This window comes from Diorhabda sublineata, chromosome 4, assembly GCF_026230105.1.
Source record: "Diorhabda sublineata isolate icDioSubl1.1 chromosome 4, icDioSubl1.1, whole genome shotgun sequence".
NCBI lineage: Eukaryota > Metazoa > Arthropoda > Insecta > Coleoptera > Chrysomelidae > Diorhabda > Diorhabda sublineata.
The window spans coordinates 33,955,847-33,971,287 of NC_079477.1; the positions used below are offsets into that span (position 1 = coordinate 33,955,847).

The window sequence follows — 15,441 nt, forward strand, 5'->3', positions numbered from 1 at the left end:
TGTTAGGCAAATGAAAGTATTTTGCATAATACTTTTGAATCATTTACAATTTGATGCGACAACTACCTTCGAGCATTTAAAATTACTCGAGTTATTTTCAAATTTCCCGCGAAATTAGCATGGATATGAACCTAAGATCAAATCTTTGATTATAGAAATCTTTTTTTTTGGTACAGAGCCAGTTCGAAAGATGTCACTAGGATCGAACTTTGTCGTCAAATTTTTATAGAGTGGCAGATCTATCGAGTATATAATCTTTGCAACCGACAGTCGATTCACCTGCGCTCGGCGCTCGTTCGTTTGAGAAATATAAAAAGCCTATCAAGCCGGACACCGTTTTTTTAAGGCTGACACACAATCAAAAATCCTAGCCACGTCCGGCTTTATCCGGACGTGGCAAATCTGTTGGATTTGGTGATTCTGGCTCTATGTAGCTTTCCAAACATTACTACTACTACGTCTTACTGTTTCCAAACTTCTTTTATTTTGAATATTAAATAATTTATGTTATATATAAACAATTTTTGTTCTTAAATGAAATTTATCTGCTCACAAGGTCAAATATTATCGAAACAGATTAAACACCAGTTTAACAAGAGCCTTAGATTCATCGACTCAATTTTCAAAATAGTTGTGGTCCAGAACTTATTACGTCGTAAGTATTTCTTAATTTTTTTCTCGAAATAAACAGAATTATAAATATTGTTACGGACAATACTAGATAACAGTTGAAACAATAAGTTGAAGGAAAATAGGAGACACTTTTGAAGCAAGTTTTTTTTGTATTTAGAGCGTAATGTAACAGATTGCCCTCTGATAAAGAACGTTTTGAGTCAACTTTACTTGATAGCTTGAAAAATACATAATTTTTTCTATAGTTGAAACAGTTTTGAGATGGTATTATGACATTTCAGCTGCCATATTAATTATTAATGTTAAATGTGGAAGTACAATTCTTAGACTTTATCTATTGGAACTTTTGACCTGAATTCAGCTACATTGCATCATATTCATACCATATCTTCTGTCCGCACCAGCGCGGCAGCGCATTTCTGGAAAGTTTTTGAAGTATAATTTAAAGTATACAGCTGGACACTTTTCCAAGTTTTCTCCCACATGAAATGATTCTTCTTATCTTTCATTGAAAGAGTTTGATAGATTTCTCTATGTTTAAAATCAATGGAAAAAAATTTAAAATATTCTCTATTATACTTACCGATTAAATAGAATTTCGCAAATAAATATAGTTGAATGCTATTATTGTAATAGTTTCTTAACGGAGTATTAATTTATATATTGTAAGAATAATATTGTTCTCAAAAACGCCCTTATGGATAACCAAACATACTATGCTCCACTTGCTTAAATATTCCATACAGGTACCATAAGACTTTGTTCAACTGATTGTGATACTTCTGCTTTTTTAAGAACCGATTTAACATTAGAAGAGATGAAATTCTCCTCTTTTCTCCTGGTAACAGTTTCAAGAACATTTTTCAGGACTTCTACTATCTCTATTACACTTTTCGTGCTCCCTTCAATTTTCTTTATTCCATGCTGGAACGTGCTAAATTGGCTGCGAATAAACCATAAATGAGCTTCACTGATAGGATTGCTAAAAAATTGAACCAATATGTTTGGGGCTTTTTTTCCATTTAGGAATAATTCTTTTAGGGGTTCAAACAGCCTGATGACTCGTTCAACTGCTGGAAATAGAGATAACCAGCGAGTTTTCGAGCGACATATTATTGTCATATATTCAGTTGCTACGTACTCACAAAACTCCTTAAGCCTTTCGGTTCTAACGGTGTATATAGAAAAGTACGAGAATATTTTGGCAATGATAGTTTCAACATCACAGCTCATAGTATCAGCAGATGTCTGCACGCAATTATGTAAAACATGTGCAGGGCAGCCTGTTCCCTCAATATTTTGTTGCAATGCTGCCTTTAATTTAGTAAATACGTTACTTTTGCCTTTTCTTTCTAAACCACCGAAATTGGTGTTTGTATTGTCTCCACAAAATGCGACTCATGCGAAATTTCATCAGATGTCTCTTTTGTTAGGGAACTCACCCTCAACAGTTTGGGCTGAATTCCTTCAGTAATATCGAAAAACTGAACAACGAATAGAAATATTTTTGCAGCTTTATGTTTGCTGGATTCGCAAGATATTTATGTACAAAATCATGCTAAAATCAAAATGGACATATGGCATAGAGCTATGGGTTTGCAGTAAACCATCGAACACAAAGATACTGCAAACTTTTCAATCTAAAATACTTCGCATAATAGCTAATGCTCCATGATTTATAAGCAATCCCACATTACACACAGACCTCGGTATACCAACCATCAATAAAGTTATTCAGATATCAGCGATAAGAAACAAAAACCGCAACGAAAACCACGAAAATCCACTAATATCCCAACTTTACACTTATCCAATAGAACAGAGAAGATTGAAAAGACGCTGACCAGAAGCCTCATAGAGTGATCTACGGAGATCCATATCATTTACTTATTACCCTGTATTTTCTTGTGAGTAGATTGTATATTTGCAATTAAATAAAAAAAACGTAATTATGCATGACCCATTATTCCTTGTCTCGTAATAAAAATGTAAGATAAATATACAATTTCAAACTTTCCAATGTTCATCGACTATTCTTACGATTTGAAAATGTTTTTTAGTGTGTTTTTCATGTACTAATTTGTCTATCCTAACAAATACTAGATTATTTTATCCACCAACTTTCTTTGAGTTACGAAACGATTATTTTATTAAATTGTTATTACTCTAGAATCATTAACTATTCCAAAAATACCCTTAAATGAATTGAATTATAGTAAAATGTTTAAATAGAAACGTAAAAATTTATTTAATTGAATGTAACATATAAAATCAACAATAAATTTGTTCCCTGTTTATCTTACTATAATAGCATACATTATACGAGAGCGGTCCCAGAATTACCTGGCCTGACCTGGAGATGGCGGTAGTTGCTTGAAAAATACCACCGTATAGAAAAAAGTACAAAGTCTATAAGCATTTGTTTCAAGCTTGAAGATACCACGTAGTTTAGTATTCGTTTGGCAGCCATCAATATTGAACGTTTTCAGTGAATTTGTAAACATGGAAAAAGTTGGCTATCGTTATGTGATATATATGTTACGGTAAAAGTAGATATTGCAGCAAATGTACACATTTTCAGGTAAATGTTGCACATGACCATGTCGTTTTGGTAAATGTGAGCATACAAAATACGAAATCGCAAGTGCAATTCCCCACATAGCAAAGTCGCAGGAAACGATGAATTTTCCCTTGAAACGTTAGACATAATTTTGGATGATGGTTTATTATGCAACCAAATTGAAGATAAAGATGAGCTAAATTCTGTTTTAAACTATAAGAAAATTTTAATTGATAATGCTCGAAAGAAAGCAAAGGAAAATTTAGAAAATCAAGCTCTCAAAATGTGTAATCTTTCGAAAGAAAAATTTCCTGCTGCTGTGATTGGTGACAATGTTAGAGTTTCCATTCCGGACGTTGATGGTGATAAAACGGATCCAAAAAATTTGATTTGCGTTATTTTAACCATAGAAAAAGAAAGGATTCATAAATAACAAAATAATTGCTTTCCTTTTACACAACGAAGTTATGCAGGTAACCTGCAAAAAAGAAGTTACCTCAAACAACTCCGTTTCACTATGAGTCACATGATATTGTCAACTAAATGAACTGTTCTCAAAAATTTTTGAATTGTCGTATTTTAGTTGCAGTTAATCACTAATGAGTTAAAAAAGGCTCTGAATGTCGCAGCATTTAGCGAAAAACGGTTCATCATTTTGCATACCGAAAGTAGTGATGGGTTAGTTTTTAACGCATTCCTACTTCCAGCGAAAAATATGAGTGCTGCTACTGAAGTTCTGAGATATGGCAGCACTGATGTGAAATGTCAAATCTGACATTGACATCATAAAGTTTTGTGTTGTCATACGAGTGCTATCTGAGTTGTTTCCAGATACTTGGAATATTAGTTTTGGTCCGGTGCCGATCAACTCGCTTCGACCATTGGTTATGAAGCACTCGAGCCGTTGTGTTTCGCCGAATTCAATCGTGGTCGCCAAATTTTAGACTTTCTTTATAAACGGACAGGGCTGGCTTCTTGTCGGAGACGAGTTGGTAAAAGTACTTTATTTTAACCATATCCAAATGCACAACATGGTACTGTTGACGGGTCTATGTTGAAGAAGTTCTGGAAGAACTGGAAACTCTTGTTTTTTTTGTTATTGTGCCCACAATTGTCAGATATATTTATCCCGTATTTAGCTGGTTTGATGTTTATATTTTGCGAAAAACGGCAACGGCCCCTAAAAGCCTTCAGCATTTCATCAATAATCACGTGATTAGCTGGGCTGTAACTGCTTTAACACTTGTTCACAAACATTGGCGGATTGAGGTTAGATTGTTAGATGCTATGCTTTCTTGTCTACTATTTTGATCATCAAATCTAATTCCTCGCATTAGCGTATGAAAAGGTTCTTTCGACATTGTTGCTTGGAAATGATCTGGCGCCGTTCTATCTGTAGCCCACAATTCGTTCGTCTTTAGATTTTGTGCCTTCTTCATTCCGGCTTAATATATGAAGCCCAAAAATGCCATTATTTCCATCAAATTTGTGTATGTTATATTTATTATGTTATAGTTATGTTATAATATGTTCCAGCAATCAATAATTTCTTATTTATTTCTGGTCTTTTCTAATAGTTCAGGAAGTTTGGCGACTAAATTTTGACGTCTTGCTTTGGTCTTATTAATTGTTGGTATGTGTTTTATCTCGGAGTATAAACTTTCTCAAAAGCTTGAGGTGTTTTTTTGGGAGACTGGTGGTGAAAATACAATGATTTTATCTTCCTCAGCTGATTGTTCGGTGTCCGTATCATCTACACTATGCTCTGAGATATCGTCGCGTGAATTAAAGGCATCGTCTTAATCGTTGGGAGTTTTCTCATACCACTTTAACCATATTGCCTCTGCTCGCGATGACACCTTATCTGTAACGACAAATATGGTAAACTTCCTCGTCAAAAATGGAATTTTCGGTAAAATTTAATTGTTTTTTAATGCTATTTTATAAAGAAATTTTTTTCGTTAAAATAATAAAACATGCAACTTACCAAAAATGTTTCAATTTCCAAATGATTTTTCAACAAAAGACTTCACATACGCCTTAGGTCGCGTCGTGAGATTTTTTCTAACACTTCGGAATAACTAAGACGACCAGATAGGTTGTGACATAGATTATAACTAACAATAATTAATAGAAAAGACACCAACTATGTAGAAATGCTCTATTGCCAACTCTTTGAGGCATTTTTGAATATGGGTTGGTCAATTTTTAAAAGAAAATGCTTTTGAATAAAATTTTGTTAAAATTCTTCTAAAAGCGCAATCTATGGAGGGTTAATCCGATCGAAAACCCTTAAAAACAGTATCGGTAATGCGAAAAAACATCACAACGCCAAGTAGAAGCACCGGCGACAGGGTCCTTGCAGTGGTCGGTAATTTGGGTATTTAACATATTTAAAAATTTATATATAAATATAAAATATTATAAATCGCAAATATAAATTGATGATAATTTGACCAAAAACATGTTTCTATTGGTTACTGCGGTTGTGACGTAGAAAGTAAGTAAATATTGAAACGTGGTCGCCGCGTGTCGTCTTTCAAAGGCCATTCTGTTGTTGTGAGTGGAGGTAATTGGTTGTTTAGTGCAATTTGTGTTTTTGTAAAGGTTTCAAAGACTATTCTAATTGAAATGATTGGCCCAAATAGGATTTATCGAGGCAAGATCGGACAATCTATCTAAGGTACATGCATTCATGGTTGTATGTTCTTTGCTAATAATCAATTATTCACTTCGGCTGAAATACATGGAATAAAAGCAGATATCTAAGTACTACTAATTAGACTTTATTATAGTAACATCATTATCACATTTGTTTGCTTGAACTAGCTTTGAAGTTTATGTATTGATAAAAACTTTCGATGCTAAAACATTTGTATTATCTTTCAGTGTTGTTTACTTACTTTCTACGTCACATTCAATTATGCGAAAACAAATACGTTTTGGCGCGTCATTTAGGTATTTACATGTATTTATTTGTTTTTATGCACTAATATACCGTTTAAAGAAAAATTATGTGTGATTAAGAAAATATACTAAACGTAGTTAAGGTACAAAAAAAAGGTATGCGAGGACCCTATTGTAAATTCAACTAGAAAAGTAGCTACCGACATCGATAAAAAATTGTGGCAAGGATGCTTGCAACACATGGCTAACGTTGAAAATTCATATACGAAACCAGCAGTAGCTGAATTAATAATTACACCAAGCGAAAAAGCCATTGATGGTTATATGCATAATTTTCACAGTGTTGTTTGTGAAGATGAAATTTGTGATGGACAGAAAAGAGTATTAATCAAAATGTTAACCTCAAATTTCATTTAATATTTTGTGCGTAGCTTAATAATGAAAATAAAGCTAAGTTTCACGAAAGTCAGCTGATCTGTTGAGCCAAAAGTAACTAGATTTCTACGTAGAAATGCAACTTGCACGCAATAAAATAACATCAAACCAATAATGTTGCAAGTGCGAGAACTTGCATGATCAAGAAGTATTACGTATTGCATTACATTGCACTTTGTCTTGCATCATGTCAAGCGGCCTTTAACAACAGAAAATAACTACCAAAAACGTCGATTATTAGTAACAACATATATTGCTCAAGATTATCAGTGTATTAGTAAACAAACTGATTCAAATAACGTCAATGTAATCTATTCATATCTTTTAAATTTTGAAAAACAATTATATAAAAATTCAATGTCATTCGTAACAACCTTTAATTGAATAGATTTCTAATTTAAAAACAAAACAAGTCAATACAATATAAGAAAATCTATAGTAACGTCCGATGTAATTTTGAAAAAAAAATGTTCAACCGTAACATTCAATAAATAAACGTAAATAATTTTTAATATTTTCAGTTACTTTTTCGCAGTGTGTAGAAGCCAAATGGATTAATGTGCGGTTACTGTACATAATTATGAAAAAATTCCAAACACCTTTGAATAACAAGTTCAATTCCCAATTTTTAAATGGGAATTTCAAATAGACTTGTGATATATCATTTGATAGATCTCTTCATTCTCTATTGATTCCAGTTTTTTGCTACACTTAAGATGGAATAAAATGAAAACAAAAGATTACAGAATGATTTTTGTTTATTCAGGGCCGGATTAAGCTAGGGGCTTGGGAGGGGGGCTATAGCCCCAGGTCCAAGAGGGCCCCATCATTTGGAAATCATTCTGTATTTTTTGATGTGTTGATACCACAAATCTTAAGTATTGATATTATTTTGTGAATCCGGCCCTGTCTTTATTGTTTCACAGGTCGCATATGGCTCCCAAGGCTGAGTTTATTGCTGCTTCTACACTAGGCATTAAATCACCCGAAACAAAATTACAAGGAGCTTCTCTTATTCCCGATTTGTGGCTAGAGGGGAGAACGAAGATTGATGGAGCTGAAGGACTGTGGAGAATCCATGATGGTATTTACGATTTAACAGATTTTGTCGAAAGCCACCCAGGTGGATCAGAATGGCTAAAACTAACAAAGGTAATTATTTATTTATGTATATAATTAGATGCTTATGATCGCACAACGTGCGAAATAATTCTATTGGAAAAAGTATTTTCAACTTTACATTTATGGGATAAATGAGGCAAAACCTGAAAATCGTAAAAGGGTTTGCTTCTCAAAAGTTTTTCATCTTATAAATTGTTTCGTAACTTTTCATTATTTATTTAAATTTACCAGAATAAAAATTTTGGCGCTTTGCTATTGATCTATTCATCCCCATTTTTAGTCGAATTTTTCAAGGAAAAATTAGACTATTACGGTAGGCATGACTAGAAGAAAAATGGAGGGCACATCATTTTTCCCATGTTTTGAGACCTCCTGAACACAATTATGATGGTTTCTGTAGTTTATATATATATCTATATATCTGTTTAAGCTACAATTTTTATTTTCGTCTCTCGAGCAATTGCTATGGGTCCGATTTGGTTCAAAATTAGCATACATGGCTTTTTTGGCGGCGGATTGATGTTATTAGAGTTTGGTTGAAAACAAATGAATATTTCGAGGGGTGGTAGTGCAAAAAAGTGGTTATTGACCTTTGCTCACCTCTGCAGGTCAAACGAAAAGCGACTGAAAAATGATATTTCACATGTAGGTTCAATTAGTTGCGAGATGATTTCCTGTCTAAGGTCGAAACTTTCCATCTCCACCCCTCTCCATTTTATGGTCATTTTTGTTATATTTTCTTATTTTTTGGCCAGAAAAAGTTTAACTATAGGGTTCGAACTTCGCATGAAAGTAGGGGTGATGTTGAAGAATTGTCTTTCTCAAGTTTTCTTCTTCAGTTCTTCTAGCACAAAACGCCCGAAATCATTTTGATCGTTGTAATTGTTGAACTGGACCGCCTCCTATTTAATGAATAATACGAGTATGATCGTTGCTAGGGTGATTTTTTTTACTTCCCATTTTCGAAATTTCTTGTCATTATGACAATTTTTTCTTTGTTGTCAATTGGAATTGAACAAGAGGGTTCGAGACCACCGGGTCTATTGAAATTATGAATTTTCATTCGAGAGAGAGAGTTAACTTGTGAAATGAAAAGTTATTGAGAAATAGCAAATTTTCCATATAAAGAAATAAGATTGAGAATTGATATCATTTCCAAGAAATTCATTTTATGGAAAGATTTGTTTGTGTATTAGTTAAATTCTTCATTCGACGAAAAATTCGATTTTCGTGATGGAGCTTTGCTGCTCACGTCTTTTTATTTTCACTGGCTACCCTATAATATGTATAAAATTATTCAAATTTGCTGTTTATTAGATTGCTCAACCATAGAATTTTAGTATGTACAATATTTAAAGTATCCAGTTCGTTTATCTCAATAGAATTTAGTCATAGGATACCCAATAACAAACTTACTCATAGGGCCGGTTCAGACGCAGCCAGTGATTTAGTAAAATAATTTACTCGAGTGTGTTTACAGTCCACACAAGTCAAGTTAATTAGTAGAGTTTGCTCAATCAAGTGGAGTAACAACAATTGTTTACACGGGCCAGTGTTTAGTTGAAATCGATTAGCAGCAAGTCGAGTATCAGTAGTGGGTTTTCAAACATTTGTAATTATTAAAATGAACCGAAAACGGCAAGTAAAAAATCAAAATCTTCTTCGATCAATATTAAGTCAAGTTAATATTAAATTATGCGGTGCTATTTTTTGACCACATGATTATAATTCAAAGCAACGACAATTAATGGAATATTAATAACCTTGAATTGAAATCACAAAAGGCTTATAACTAAAATGACTTAAGAAATTGAGAAAATGTTAGCACACAACATAAACTGAAGAGATATCGAGGATGACTGAGCCAAACAACTAGTTAGTACCTAGATAGTATATGTTCTCACTCAGTGTCGTTGGAATTGGACAATTGATAGACATTATGGACAAATCTAATTCTGTCCCACTGGTCAGTTCCGCCTCGCCTTTCCCTACTTCCATGCAACACCTGTTAAAATTTTCTTTCCATCTTTTCTTGTTTCTCAAACATTCACAATATATTTTGAGTATAATTACCTCATCACTCGACGAATTTTGCAAGATGCCCTCTCTAAAGCCGAGTTGAAACAACTCGTGTTCTTGACATATTCTTTTGACTTGAGATATTCTTTTTAAAAAATTAATTGAACATATTGATCATATTAATTAAATTATCGATCTAGTGTTTTTGAAAAACAAGCAATTTGAACATTTTTATAACTGTAACACACTTGTAGATATTGGAAAATCAGTTATAAATGTAAATTTTCGTTTTTGCTGCATAGTAACAGCTTCTGCCTGCAGCTCTTGTTCAATATACCTAATAAGTTCCATGTCATAGGGCAGCTATTATAACATGACTCGATTTATTCGAAATAAATAAAAAAATGGTATATAAACTAAGCTATCTTTCTGATAAATTTTAGGCACAAAATATTCATTATAAAGTTATGAAAATCAATATGAACATTCATGTTCAGATTAAAATTATATTCAAAGATATAAATGGAACTTGTAGTCGATAAGGATCTAAGATCTATTCGAGCAAGCTCTAACAAGTTTTGAAAGACATTTTATAACACAGAAACAAATCAACACTAAAGAAGGTTTTACTATGTATTGACGTCACTACGTCGCATTATTAGTAATGAAGGTTTTAGTGGGAAGTAGAGCTGAAAATTTAGAAACTTGATATCAATCGATGAAAATAGTTCGAAGAATAGCGGGAAGAACACTACTGGATAGAGAAAGGAGTGAAAACATAAGACGAATATGCGGGATAGATAATATCAATGACTGGGTACTGGATAGAAAGATAAAATGGAATGAGCACATTGACCGCATGACGGAAGAACGAATTGTGAAAATATCAAGGGACAAATCACCAGCAGGACAAAGAAGCATTGGAAGACCTAGGAAAAGATGGAGTGACAACCTCCCAGGTGACTGAGCAGAGGCAATGACGTGAACAAAAACAGGCAATGATGCCTATACACAGCAGGAAGAAGAAGAAGAAGATATCAATCGAACTATTTAAACCAAAATTTGTCAAATACCCTATTATCCACTATAAAGTATAATTTGAATAGATAAATAATGATGAAGATTTTTTTAAAAATTACACCAATATTTTTATCATGTAAGTTACACTTTTTGAATCTAAGGCTAGCTTATTTTCTCGAGTTACATTATTGTTTTTTTATGTAGTAGATCCCTATTTTTATATTATCAACAATTTTGATACAAACACACAACACTATTCACTCATCCAGTGGATAGGTGTCCATATTGTATAGGTACCCCATGACCCATTTATTTCCTAATTAATTTGTTTTTTTTATAGGGCACTGACTTAACTGAAGCCTTCGAAGTTCATCATCTCACAGAATTGCCGGAACAAATTTTGAAAAAATATTTTGTCAAAAATGCGAAAACTAAACGAAACTCGCCATTCACCTTTAATGAAAATGGTTTTTATAGAACTCTTAAAAAAGAAATCCGACCAGTACTGAAAAATGTTCCCAAACAATCAATGAAAAATACCAATTTTATATGTGATGCAATGGTATTTTTATTATTTTTGTTTGCCATCTTAGCTACTTTGGACTGGAACTACTGGTTAGGAAATTTAGCAGGAATTATTTTGGGAATGTTGACAATTGCTACTCATAATTATACTCATATGAAGGACAATTTCAGAATGTACTACTTTCAGTTTTCGATGTTGCAAGTAAGGTAAGGGATTTATCGAAATTTATGTTGGGGTTGTTCCAAAAGTAACGAGTTATTTTTTTGCTGGTATCTTTTTGGCAACATTGTTTTTGACAGATCACGCGTAAATTGTGTCTTGTGTCATTGTCAAACTTCAGTTCAATTTTGTCTATAATTTAATCATGAATCGATTTTTGGTCTGAGGGAACTATTCGGAAGCTTATGACTAAATTTCGAACCCAATTTACACTATTGGACATTAAACCACTAACACGCAAACGTACAGTGACGACCGAAGAAAATATTGCGGCTGTATCCGCCAGTGTTACTGATGACCGTGAAATGTCATGTCAATTCACCGCCGTTCGCAGCATTGGGCCTCTGTTACTGAAAATTTTGTAAAGGAATTGGGTGTAAAGCCTTATAAGTTACAGCTAGTGCAAGAATTGAAGCCACGCGATCTCCCACAACGTGTAGCATTTGGTGAATGTGCACTGCACATGTGCACTTTTTTATCGAGAAATTGTGCTCAGCAACAAAGCTCATTTCTGGTTCAATGGATACGCCAACAAGCAAAATTGCCGCATCTGGAGTGAAGACCAGCCAGAAGCATTGCAAGAGCTACCAATGCATCTCGAAAAAGTCACTGTTTGGTGTGTTTTATGGGTCGTGAATGGCGAGTGATACCGTGTGATGATTGACGATTTTTTTGCCCAAAATGGAAGAATTGGACATACCTGATATGTGGTTTCAACAAGACGGTGCCACACGGTACGTGGAATAATCTCACGTTTGGGACTCGTCACTTGGCCGCCTAGATCGTGTGATTTAACGCCTTTGGACTATTTCTTGTGGGGTCATATTAAAGCTAATGTCTAATCGGGATAACCAACAACGATTGGCGCACTGGAAGCCAATATTGAAGCATTTATTCGTGAAATACCGGCCGATATGTTGGAGAGAGGGTGCAAAAATTGAACCTTGCGCATGGGCTATCTAAAACGGAGCCGTGGCCAACATTTGCATGAAATCATCCTCAAACATTAAACTGTACTGATCGTTCTATAGATTCCAATAAAGATTCCATCAATTGTATCAATTTTTTTGTAGTTTTTTCCAAAATAAAATCATACACCTCTTAAAAAATCACTGATTATTGAGAGTTACATAATTATAATTTTTTGTAGAGACTGGAGAATAACTCATGTGCTAAGTCATCACCTATATACAAACACCATAATTGATTTGGAGATATCTATGCTTAAACCTATTGTTCAGTATTTGCCAGTACCGAAGACACTATTTCAACAAGTTAAATCGGTTTTATCGATGCCGTTTGTTTACCTTACATATTTTTATGGATCAATAATACGAAGGTAAAAGTAGCTTAAACCATTAATTATCTTCTGAGATTGAGCTGGTATAAGTATATAGTATTCTTATTGAATTTAAGCTCCCAGATTTTTTTAAATTGTCGTTGCTACCTGACTGGTAAACAGTCCGAGGTACACAATATCAACAGGTCAAAATATTATCGAGGTGATTCAACGGTCTGATGTAATTTATATTGAAAAAATGTGAGAGAATGTTGTTGTAGTACCCAAACAGTTCAAAACTGTTCAAAGGATATTGATAACATTTTCAAAACTAATACATTGCTCAATAAGTCGTTGAACTGATAAAAAAAACACATTTTTTTGCCAAATATCAATTTTATTCATTAATGTAATCTCCTTCAAGACCAATACAATCATTCCAGCGCTTCTCTAACTTCTCGATGCTTGTATAAGGATTTGTTTTTTACCTCATAATAGGCTTCAGCAATTGCTCCTTCATTGGAGCTGAATCTCTTAATAGCGAGCATTTTTTTGAGATCAGCGGATAGTCAGAAGTCACTGGGAGCAAAATCTGGACTATAAGGTAGATGAGGACGTATTTCGAAGTGTAATTCGTTCAATTCAACCATCGTGAATGTGTGCATTGTCTTGGTGAAACAGTTGTTTCGACATGAGGCCACGATATTTTTAAAATTTCCATAAAAATAAGAAAATTAAACAAAGTTTTCCGGAATGATGATAAATTGATAGGCCGATTTTTTTTTTCGTCAATTCATAAAATTTCGTATCGAATAGACGTTTTTTATCGAAATCCTCGATGACGGGCAAACATGTCTGCTTTTTTTTTAAATAATTATTTTTTTCATACTTTCGGCCAAACAAATCGATGCTTATCGAGTGCATTTTGTTCTTCTAATAAATAGCTTTCGATTTATATAAAAATTTTGCAATTCCGCGATCACGGTCTTTTGAGATTGCCGGCTCCCGGACTATATATTTCGCAAGGAATAAACTGATCTTTGGAAGAAAAATTTTTCAACTATCTATGTCGCAGATATTGACAAAAAAACGCCTTCACTCACAAATTGTTTGCAATATTTTTTCTACTAGCGAAAATTTGATCAAAATATAGAAATTTAATGGTAGTTTTCCTTGTAAAATATATTTTATATTTATTAATATTTTCAACATTTTAATCGAGGTTAACAAAACGACAGACGAATTTGTGTTATTAAATTAGTCAACTCTTATCTACGTCATGCATAAATGGCACCAAAAAATAATTATTACAACATAAGTAGACAAATAAAAAATTACATCAGCGCGACTCGAACCTGGGACCTCTCTTATATGAGCCTCGTACTCTAGCCACTACACTACGGAGACCTTAATAATACGTCTTTTCACGCACTACCGCTCAAAGTATATTTCTTTATGCATTAGTGCGATCGATTTTGTGACCTTTATAAATCTTTAAGTTACACACAAGTGGAGGACAATTGAAGAGTTTAAAAGAAGCACGAGATTGCTTAGATAGTAACAGGTCTCCATTAAAATGAGGTTCATTTCAATCAACTTTGATCAACAGGTAATATTTTTCATTTAATATTAAAGTATAATATTGTTGTAGGATAATTACCGCCCGGAAATGTAAATATCAAAATTTGAAATTAACAGATCTTACCGGATTATCGCTACCATTAATCATGTATATGTTTGGAGGTCGTTCTTTGTGGGAAACACTTTTAATGTGGAGTTTTATACTTACCGTTGGCGGTACATTCATGGCTTTCATTGGTTTAAACGGTGCACACCATCACCCAGATATTTTCCACGATGGAGACACCCCAAGGTAAATATATTTTAAGTTGAAAATTCGATAAAAAGAGGAAATTTTTGAATGAAACTAAAACCTTAGAAATTGGGTTGAACTAATCGAATGTGTGAGAGACATACTTAACATCGCCTTAGACAGTTTTATAAATTTCAATAAAATTCCACATAATTTAACTTATTTTTTAATCTTCAAATTTGGAGAAAATTCTGGACAGAACATCACATTTACTTTTATTTTTAGAAATGCAGAAGATTACGATTGGGGTCTTAGTCAACTGGACTCTGTCATGGAACACAAAGAAGTGTGTGGATCCCATTTCTTAGTTTTGATCAATTTTGGTGATCATTGCCTACATCATTTATTTCCCACTTTGGATCACGGTGTATTAGAGCACCTATATCCTGTTTTCGAGGATGTACTCAAGCGGTTTGATCTGAATTTAAGATTTGTGACCAAATGGGATACACTTTTGGGTAGCTATCAACAATTGACTAGGATCGAGCCTAACCCTAATCCTCCAGATTTGAAGAAATATCCAGGACGACCATTATAAAATTGTTCAACAATAACGAAGGTTTTAGACGATGAGCTGGTCATTATGAATTATTCTAGCTTAGTGAATAACGTACATATCCTGATGTACTTGTGTGGGGTTTTCTCATAATATATTACCAAACTTTGTCTAAAAATAGAAAGCTTTTAGATAATAAAATGTACGGCTAAAAATGAATTTTATTAAAATCCTCTATATGTGTGGCCACTATATTCTTCTGAATTGGGAAGATTTAAAAACTTTGCCACTCTGCCTATTTTGTTTATACCCACTACTTACTGGGTGCATTTTTCATTTTTATAATAGAGAT

At 33.5% G+C, this 15,441-nt stretch overlaps 1 protein-coding gene across 1 annotated transcript; it reads left to right on the forward strand.

Annotated features, from left to right (window-relative positions):
- The first annotated feature begins 281 nt into the window (after positions 1 to 281).
- On the forward strand, positions 282 to 15,304 carry LOC130442748 (cytochrome b5-related protein-like). The gene is made up of 6 exons (XM_056777097.1): positions 282 to 655; positions 7,462 to 7,687; positions 11,037 to 11,428; positions 12,592 to 12,780; positions 14,372 to 14,593; positions 14,819 to 15,304. Exons 2-6 carry the CDS (start codon positions 7,469 to 7,471, stop codon positions 15,129 to 15,131), a joined length of 1,335 nt encoding a protein of 444 aa, XP_056633075.1. The 5' UTR covers positions 282 to 655; positions 7,462 to 7,468; the 3' UTR covers positions 15,132 to 15,304.
- The last annotated feature ends 137 nt before the right edge of the window (positions 15,305 to 15,441 follow it).

Excerpts from the sequence above, each read along its gene's own strand:
- LOC130442748 (XM_056777097.1), top strand. The coding sequence starts at position 7,469 with ATGGCTCCCAAGGCTGAGTTTATTGCTGCTTCTACACTAGGCATTAAA. Across the intron at positions 7,688-11,036 it reads AATGGCTAAAACTAACAAAG|GGCACTGACTTAACTGAAGC; the intron begins GTAATTATTTAT and ends TTTTTTTTATAG. Across the intron at positions 14,594-14,818 it reads CACGATGGAGACACCCCAAG|AAATGCAGAAGATTACGATT; the intron begins GTAAATATATTT and ends TTTTATTTTTAG.